Source organism: Syzygium oleosum, unplaced genomic scaffold (genome assembly GCF_021117445.2).
Source record: "Syzygium oleosum isolate NSW1041296 unplaced genomic scaffold, Sole_v2.1 Sole_v2.11, whole genome shotgun sequence".
Taxonomy (NCBI): domain Eukaryota; kingdom Viridiplantae; phylum Streptophyta; class Magnoliopsida; order Myrtales; family Myrtaceae; genus Syzygium; species Syzygium oleosum.
Window position 1 is genome coordinate 6,790,746 of NW_026607495.1, and position 9,925 is coordinate 6,800,670.

Sequence of the window (9,925 nt, forward strand, 5' to 3'; positions counted from 1 at the left end):
AAAACTGTTAAGAAGCTTGAAGTCCCATATGGCAGTTGTGGTGTGTCAAATAGTAGGAGTTTCATCTTTCAACTTAAAAGTTGATACGACTTTGTGATCTTTATTACCAATAGCGGATATCTTATGGCTCACACCTGTCATAATGCTTTGTTTGCAGTTAAGTAGTTATTTTAGTCTGGTTTTCTCAAATACTTCTTTTTCAAACTTAGAATCTTATTACACAGTCCAATAGCTTAGTATGGGTAAATGGAAGAATTTTTGAAAGCGTATGTTTGGTGTCATCTATAACTCGTTGATTTGTTTGGCTCCTTAGCTTTAATATAATATTTTTTTCATCTGTTTTTTTTCCAACTGGAAATTAATTATTCATTTGTTTTATAGAATGCTTCTGGATACTCTTTGGCATTTGAAGATCGCACTACTCGATTCTTCCCTCTGGCTCCAAGAGTTCCTATCATGCTTGGACTAGCACCCGGAGATGCTAGTTTAACTGACGATGTTCAAGATTCATTTGTAAAGCTCTCAAATTCTTCAAAGCAATGTTTCCATATCCTTTGCAATGGAGATAAAGATGGGGTTTTGTGCTTCAGTATATTTGGTGTCTTTCTGATTGGAAAATATTGTAAGCGTCCTCTCTATTCAAATTAAATATTTAGCAGTATGGTCTATCAGATTTAGTCGATGAGTCCTTTCCTTGTTCTTGCTTCTCTTTCTGCAGTTTTTTTTAATAAATGGATTTGATGGCATACTGGCAGTAAATCAGTATTGCCTGAAAGTAATGGGCTAGTTGAGTAAACTACTATACTAGGTGAAGTTATGCTTGTGAAAGTTCTAGATGTTTATGCCATCTCCTAGGCTAGATTTCACTTCTGTTGGTCACTTCAGAGATGACACCTCCGACTTCGATACAGAACAAATATCTGAAGCTTTTTGTTGTTTGGCCTGAGGTTGGCCTGCCACACATACTGGCTGCTCTACTCTCGAGGATTGGATTTCTGCTCTGTTCTAGGAAGATTGAGAGAGCCTATGAAGATCTTCCCCTTTCCAGCAAGTTTAATCCAGGCCAAGGACATTGCAGAAGCCCTAGTCTAGACTAGACTTCATAAGTAAATTTATTTGGAGGGCCAAGATGTTTGTCAAACTTTCGTTCGATATGATGTCGTAAAAACAAGTGTGAAAAAATGTACAATGCAAATACAAACTTAAAGCAACATTTACATAACTAAATAGCATGCATATAATGAATTATCAATATGACAAACTTAAAAACGTAAAGACATGGCGTTGCTTTTGGTTTACCAAACAATATTGTATCGAGATCAATAAAATTGTGTTTATTGTAATCAGAGGTCAACTTTATTGCGTCAAACTAATGATCGACAACTGTATTTATTGATATGCTGAATGTGTTAGTATCGCAACAGTTAACATGGTAAATATACCTAATACTTTCCTATTAGAGTGGTAAATATGTATAGGCGGATACATTATATTCATGTTTGTTGCCTTTTAGGTTAGATGCAATTGAGGCAAAGTACGCTAACTTATGAGCTAGAGTTGATTAGCTTTAGAGAATAATGCAGTTAAGCTCTTGAATTTAATGAGATAATTTAGCACTTATAAAGTATTGTAAATTAATACTATGAAAAAGAGTGCTCATGCCACACTCCACAATTTCAAGTATTGACATTTAGTTTGGACTGTTGGTATATAAATAGCATTGACAATTCTTTTAGCTTGCATTGTCACAAGTTGATGTCAGAATAAAGCTACTTTCTATTGTAGAATGAAGTAATTAATATATTGGATTTTTAATATTTCAATCAATTCATAATACAAATCTTTGGACTGGAGTTATGTCTGAAGAGCATTGTTTTATTGAGTAAATAAATAAATAAATAAAAACGCATTACATTGTGGCGTACTTGAGCCAGTATGATTTCCCCAAGGCTTGTTGACTTAGAATAAAAAGAGTTTTCCAAGTAATTACGTGGTGAGCGCGCTTATGTTGACTTTGGATTCTTCTTGTCCCAAGACAGAAAAATATCGGGCGGTGGATGGGGCTACGTATGTGAGAGAGATACAAGGTGATGAATTTTTTGTATTAATTATTACTATTTTGTGTTGAAAAGGAAACTAATCTCTTAAATATTTTATTCATCCTACGAATTATTTAGTTTTCAAAAAAAAATTCCCGATAATTGGTCTCGTTCCTTGTCATTAACAGGAGCAATCCTCGTGGAGTCAATGATCGCATTTGATAACCAATTAAATTTTAGGGAGATTCATGTACTCTTTTAATGCCCTTTTCTTGTCATATTATTTCTCCCACTCTGTGCAAGGGATTTGCCTAACTGGAAAATAGATTGTGTTCAATTTGATTACGAGAGCTTGATTCGATAACCGATGCATGAGCAAGGTGGCCCACTGCCGTTGCAAGTAAACCCAACACTTTGGCAACCTGGCTCGTTCCGAAATCACATACGTTTCTTCATGATGAACGAGCCCCGACAACAAGTTCAGTCCGGCATGTAGCCCGATCCGGCCTAGCTCGGCCCGCCCATCAATCAAATGAGTCCGCCACCACTCCTGTAATCATGTCTTCTCTCTCTCTTCCGCATTTTCTCTCCCGCCTGTTCCTCTTCTTGCAATTTTCTCTGCATAGTTTCAGACTCCAGTGGACTTCCTTACTCCCTCGCTCTTCCATTCTTGGTCTCGCTCTTCAGCACTATCCTTCCCTAACTAGCCTCGAACCTTCCTCTGGGTTTTTCGAGCTCTATCCTTCCCAAGCTCTCTTTCAGCTCGCATTTTCCATCGGCGCGTCTGTACGCTCCTCGCGATTTGTTCCCGCGCTGGTGCCGCGTTTTTCGGCTGCTCGCAGAGCTCTTTAGCTATGGAGATTGACGAAGGACCGCGGCGCGTGCTTCCATTTCAGCTTCCGTTCGATAAACCGCTGGCTTCTCAGGTTCGGCTCCTGGTGTTCTCTTGCCACGTAATGGGCTGTCGACTCAATTGTTCCGACTTGGTTTTGTGAAGTTTGCCTCAATCTGAAAGGTTTGATGTTGGCAGTACAGTCCTATTTTTTAAAGATATTCTCTGGCTTCCGAAGATGCTCAGGCAATAAAAGTCAGCTTCAAGGTTCTGCATAGTTCATCGCAAGTTAAAAAATATAGCTTACATTTTGGTAAAAAAAAATTCAAATGGTGCTTATTTGACAGGCTTCTCCTGGTGATGATATTTGCGGTACCAATTCTCCTGACATTCTTTGTAATCCTCTTATCTTTCATGAGAGCGCTTCTAATTTCAACTGGCAAGAAGAATCACCGCGAGGCTTCGGCTATTCCAACCTTCGTACGGTGGAAAACGCCGTGTCACTTGCAATGACAACAAACGAGGAGCGAGAATCTTAACGGCGGATCGTATAGCTTCAAGTGGCCAACACCCGTCATTGACGAGCTCTTTCAAGTTTCTCGATTAAATGTTGATGCGTCCCCTCCCGTTGCACCCAACTTTCGATCGTCGAGTACTCGAGAACATGGCTGCCTGTCAGAATCCTCCTGATGACGTCATCGCTTGCCTTGACCTGGCATATGGACAAAGACTTGGGCGAAGTCCGGCCAATCCCTGACCGTCTAGCTTTGATACCACGTATTGAGTACTGAAGCATGGCTCTAATACCAATTGATGGGTGCGAAAGCGAGGTGCTAGTAATACGATGAAATTGTAACAGACAACTCGAAACACACATATACTGGTACAAACATAATACTCACAAAAAATTATTGTCTCACACCCCTAATATACACTATGACTAGCGAAAGACCGCACCTCACTATTACAATTGAATTTCTCACGCCACTACAAAACACTCGGAGCAAACTAGCTCATACAAAGACACTCTCTAAGGCTCCGTTCGTGTCGTGAAAAATCAATAATTTAGAGAAGATTTCCCTAATTTCGATCATTTATATATCTTAGGAAAAGAGGTAACGGGAAATATTCTCATTATCAATAAAAAAAATGTTTTGGCACGAATTAATGTTAATGATGAAAGTGTTTAGGAAAATATTTTCTAAATTATTCTGATCAGTAGTCTGTCGGGCCGGGGACCCGGGCCTCAAAGGGGCAGTTTTGGCCCGATCCGGCCTGGGTCGGGTCCGCCCATTAATCAAAACTCTGTCTATCTATTCCTTATTTTGTCTCCCGCCTATTCGTTCCTCGTTTCTGCAATTTTTTTCCTCTGCAAATTCTCGAAGACTCCACTGGGACTTCCTTCACTAGCTCTATTCTTCACTAGCCGCCGACGCTTCTGTACGCTCCCTCGCGGTTCGCTCCAGCAGCTGGTTGGCTCCTGCATTTTCCGCTGCCTCCGGAGCTTTTTCGAGCTGATGGAGACCGACGAAGGGTCGCGGCGTGCGCTTCTCAGGTTCGGCTCCCGTTTGGGCGTTCCTGTCGCGACCTCCTAATGGGCGTGGCCGATTCGATTGTTCCGATTCCGTTTTGTGAGGTTGTGGCTCGATTCTGCGGTTGGCAGGTGAAGATGGCGTGAGTGGAATTCCGGAGAAGGATTTGCTGGCCATGGTCTCACGGAGGGACTCACGGGAAGGTGGGGTGCTTCGTCGCTTCATTTGGCAGAGGCTGTGGACAATCTCTCCCGGTAATTGCTTCCAATCGAGAAAAGTTCTCTTTTTTTCTTTGTTCAGTGTGTTCGTTTCTTCAACGATGGCTTCCTGTGCCCTCCGACTCATTGGCCTTATCTCGTTTTGCTTCTTTCGCTTTTATCCTATATGTGCTACTTTTGGTTTAAATTGCATTCGATGGAGAACTGGACGAACATAGAGGTAAAGTGCTTGAATGTCTAAATGAGAAGATCACGTTGGACTTAAGGAATTGGTGTTTTACCCACAAAAATGAAGAGTGAATGATGGTAATACAAGTTCTCTGGTGGGAGTCTTAACTTTTGAATAGGATATATCTCGAGCTCTGCTGCGTACTTGTGTGACAGTCTGGTCGAGAGGGACGGAGGGAGGAATTGGAGAAAGCAAAGAGACTAGGAGGGTAAGGGGAGCTGCATCCAAGTATGTTAAGATCCTAAATGACTTCATCTTTTGGTAATTCAAATTAGTAAGAGCTTAGGATTAGATGCCCAGCCTTGGTAGTTCTTGCTGTCTTATTCTCACTGGAAAACTTTAGAGTGGAGATTTTTTTTCCAGAAGCATCTGAATGCTTCGCTCGTCATATTGTCTTCTGGATATGGAGAACGTTTTGAGTGCACTATAGTACTCGTGCCAATCCTTGAATGGTTTCTCTTAAGATCCTAAGTTGTAAATACTAGTACACTTGTAATCCTCGCCTGAAGTAAGCTTTCGTGCATCCACTCCACCTTGAGGTTCCATAGTTGAACAACAAGATTTGTTTTTTTGATTCAGATATTGGATTGGAGACTGCCGACAAGATATAGATTCCCTTGCTTTAGATGACCTGCTAGCCCAAAGAAATCCCATATCAAGTGACTGATATCCCTCTAAGTTATTTTGTACAGTTATGACGTTTTGTCTCACTTCACAAATTTTGATTAACACTTTGTCAGTTAATGTCTGCCCTCTATCTTTTCTCTTCTTCTGTTAATTTTATTGGGAACAAATTATTCATTCTCTCTCTCTCTCTCTCTGTTCTTTTTTGTTTATAATAGATTCACTTTCTTTGCACATTTCAATTTGTGTCGTCAATACTGGCTTCTCTTAATCATTCTAATCTGCTTCAGGTAAATGTATAACATCATTATGCTGGTGTCCTGATGGCAAGGTTACTGTCTTGGGACTTGAAGACGGTACAGTTTTACTGCATGATGTCGAAGTAAGTTCTCTATGTTGTTACTTGAACGTTACCCCCTCATTACTTCTCAACTAGAAATTCCTCCTGCTACAGTCCTTTATCATCAGAACGTGTTCTTCTCTAATCTCTCTTGGGAAAGATTCTGAATTGCTCAAAATCTGCATGATGCAATGCAAACAGCAAACTTGCTCAGCGAACATTCAGCTGCTAGGAAATCGATTTTTATTGGTCATGTCTGTCCATGTCAAATTAACAATGGATTGCTAGATAGGTCAATCTGAGCAGGATAAGATTAACAAAAAATTTTATTAGAAAACTCTATTCGAACATGACCCATTTGTTAAATAGGTCAACAAATTACAAGAGATGAATAACCCGTTTAAGTAATTAGATCAAATTGAATGGGTCATTGCAATCCTAACATGGCCGACACGGCATGTGTACAATATGCATATCTCCATCAATGTCAAATAAGTTTGAAAAGAAACTACCCATAAGCTTACAAAAATCCTAGGTTTACATGAAATGTTATATTTATATGGTGTCATCAAATTGTAATTTGTAACCACTATGGAAACAAAATTCATGTATGATTTATTATTAGAGAACTTACTGAACTAAATATAAAAAGGTCATGATAGGACAAGTTAATCAAGTTGGCACTTTTGTTTAGTTAGATAGATTACATTATTCAATTTGTGTTTCGTGGTTTGAACTTTGAACCCAGAAAAATATTCGTTTATTAATTGTGTTAACTGTTAAGTAGGTAGCCACAATTTTGATACGACATGATAAACACTTAGGGTCACCCTTAGTTAGCTCATGGAAATACGAGTCATGAATCAAAAAATTAAGTCTATGCATTGTGGATCATGAATTTCATCCAATGGAATCATAAAAATCTGATATAATGTTTGAGATTGGTATTCCATGACAGATGTAAACTAATTGTTAGGTAATAACTAAGATGAAAATACTTTAAATTTGACTAATGTTATTATTTCCAGACTGAGATTTTGGTAGAAATTACTTTTCTTTTGTCAAATAAGTACCCATTTGACTGCAAGGACACAAATATTGTCTACATAGTATTGTAATTGGATTCCCTTTCATAGAATTTAGTATAAGACAATCAAACCATCCACTAAACCTGATGCAGCCAACAAAATCATGCAAGATGACTACCAAGTTTTTGGTGAAGATTGACTTTGAAACTCAAACAAAGGATCAGGATTCTTCTTGAAGTTTAATCACTAAAATTATCAACTAGGATTTGAGTATTATTAGGATTTTATGAAGTTTCCTTTTTCTTTTAGAGTTTGAGTAGTAGGATCTTATGTATACTCCAATTATGTTTCTTGTTTAGAGGTTTCCTATTTCAACTAGGAGTAGAACTTTTAGAGAGTACAAATATAGTTTGAATATTTACTTTGCATTAGAGTTGATAATTTATTGAACTTGACAAGTGTTTGCTTTGCAGATTGTGTGATGCAATTCCTCTTTGGTGTGATGCTTAAGAAACTCTAGGTGTGATGCTTAGGCAGTTTTGCTTGTGATGCCTAAATATTTGTTCTTTATTGTGGGACTCATCTCCTACATCGAACAGTGAATCACTTTAATCACATATCACACAGAATTAATATACTCATTCAATAGATTTATATATTTTAGGAGTTGAATCTGGTTGATGTGCTCAATTGCATTCTTGTGTAGGACAAAATATTGATGTCGCTGCTAGTGTTGTCATCAATGATTGTAACTATTTCAGTTGTCAACAACGAATTACAGCATAGTGTTTACTGGGATCCAGCTCATTGTGAGAATCTATGGTCAAGTGGATGGCATCATATAGAAGCATTCATCTGAGACATGCTCATTTTCATCAAAATTGATAGCTTCTCTCAATTATTAGTAAAATATGTTCAGTTCAGTCAAATTAGGAAGTAATTATTTAGGTGAGACTTAAATGATAGGATTTGTATGTGCATCAATTATGCTTGTGGGTGGAAAAGTTTTTAAATAACTGGTTATGTTTTATTAAGCTATAGTTGCTTGGTCATGAGTAGAATGCCCGAGGCTGCTGCAATTCTGTTTCTTTGAGATTTCTACCAGTTTATCGCTAATCGTCCACTTCATGGATTACATTTTACTGAGAAGAGAGATTGCTTGTACATAATTAATGTTATCTTACCAAAGTAGCTGTCTTTGTGGAACTATGTATATGAGGGTGCTGCTTTTAATATGCTAGTGCTTGCAGTAGTTATGCACACTATGGTATAATCATTTTTAACATGGTATAAATATTAAGCAGAATGGAAAACTGTTTAGAAGCTTAAAGTCCCATGTGGCAACTGGGGTGTGTCTCAACTGGGAGGAGGATGCCCAAGTGAATAGAGTATGAATCTTTCAACTTAAAAGTCGATACAACTTTGTGATCTTTATAACCAATAGCGAGTATTTTATGGCTCACACCTGTCATAATGCTTCATTTGCAGTCAAGGAGTTCTTTTTCTTAAAAACTTCTTTTTCAAACTTAGATTCTTATTTCATAGTCCAACAGCTTTAGTATGGGTTTATGGAAAAAATTTTGAAAGTGTATGCTTGGTGTCATCTGCAACTTGTTGATTTGTTTGGCTCCTTAGCTTTAATCTCATATTTTTTCATCGTTTTATTTTCGAATCAGAAGGTAATTATTCATTTGTTTTATAGAACGCTTCTGGTAACTCTTTGGCGTTTGAAGATCGCACTATTCGATATTTCCCTCCAGCTCCAAGAGTTCCTCGCATGCTTGGACTAGTACCCAGAGGTGCTGGTTTAACTGATGATGGTCCAGATTCATTTGTTGAGCTCTCAAATTCTTCAAAGCAATGTTCTATATCCTTTGTAGTGGAGATAAAGATGTTGTCGAGAAAGTTCTTTTTACTTCTTTCGCTTTTCCTAAATGTGCTTCGCTTCCTTTTTCGCCATAGGAGCATCTGTAATTGCCGATCTAGCTCGAATTGCGTTCGATGGAGAATTGGACGAATATAGAGGTATGAAGCGCTTGGAAGTCTAAATGAGAAGGTGACATCGAATTGAGGAGTTGGTCTTTTTACACAGAAACGAAGAGTGAATGATGGTGATGCGAGTGGAGATCTAGAGAACTAAGGAGTTGTTACCCTTTTCGGTACACCAGTCAAAGCGTCCATGAAATTAAAGAACATGAATTGGAGGGGACGTCCTTTATGCTTGATAGGTTTGATATGTCAGATGCAGAAATGCTTGATGCACACTTGGGAGTTCGCAGGTTTAGCCCCTGCAGAATACCATCTAAATGTTCATCAGGCATCTAAAAGGATCTTCTTAGATTTCGATGGTGACTCTCACAATGTAATTTTACTGCTGGCTCCTCTTCTTTTACCGATTGAGCATTCTTTTACCGGCGAGCGTGCCCTACAAGGAGAGATTTAGTGGATCTTGAAATATAGACTATAGGCGGAAAGTTTCTCACATTTTGTATTGCTTGAAGTTTAATTAATCTTCTTCTCATTACAGAAGGGCATTTCGTCACATCATTTTGATTAATCAAGTTCGCTGGTGGGAGTTGAACTTTTGAATAGGATATATCTCGAGCTATGCTGTGTACTTGTACGACAATCTGGTCGAGAGGGACGGAGGGAGCAATTGTAGAAAGCAAAGAGACTAGGAGGGTAAGGGGAGCTGTATCCAAGTATTTTAAGATCCTATATGACTTCATCTTTTGGTAATTCGAATTTGTAAGAGCTTAGGATTAGATGCCTAGCCTTGCTAGTTCTTGCTATCAATTCTCACTGGAAAAATTTAGAGAGGATATTTTTTCTCCAGAAACATCTGAATGCTTCCCTCGTCATATTGTCTTCTGGATATTGAGAATGTTTTGAGTGCAATTTAGTACTTGAGCCAATCCTTGAATGGTTCTGTTAAGACTAAGTTGTAAATACTAGTACACTTGTAATCCTCGCCTGAAGTAAGCTTTACGTGCATCCAATCCACCTTGAGGTTCCATGGTTGGGCAACAATTTTTTTTTTTTGATTCAGTTATTGGATTGGAGCCTGCCAACAAGATATAGAT

At 38.5% G+C, this 9,925-nt stretch overlaps 1 protein-coding gene across 14 annotated transcripts in view; it reads left to right on the forward strand.

Moving 5' to 3' along the window:
- LOC115687901 (anaphase-promoting complex subunit 4-like) overlaps positions 1-9,180 on the forward strand; it is a 30,817-nt gene extending 21,637 nt beyond the window's left edge. For 7 of the 14 annotated variants that reach the window (XR_008817478.1, XR_008817482.1, XR_008817480.1 and 4 more), the window contains one exon: positions 382-682. Coding sequence is in view for 5 of the 14 variants with exons in the window: in XM_056315929.1 (XP_056171904.1) it covers positions 382-648 (267 nt within the window). In the remaining 9 variants the exon portion in view is untranslated. Of the gene's footprint in view, positions 1-381; positions 683-4,215; positions 4,658-5,005; positions 5,080-5,764; positions 8,231-8,544 lie in introns of those variants that run through there. The other 7 variants (XR_008817474.1, XR_008817476.1, XM_056315933.1 and 4 more) reach the window with 6 other exon arrangements.
- Positions 9,181-9,925: the final 745 nt, after the last annotated feature.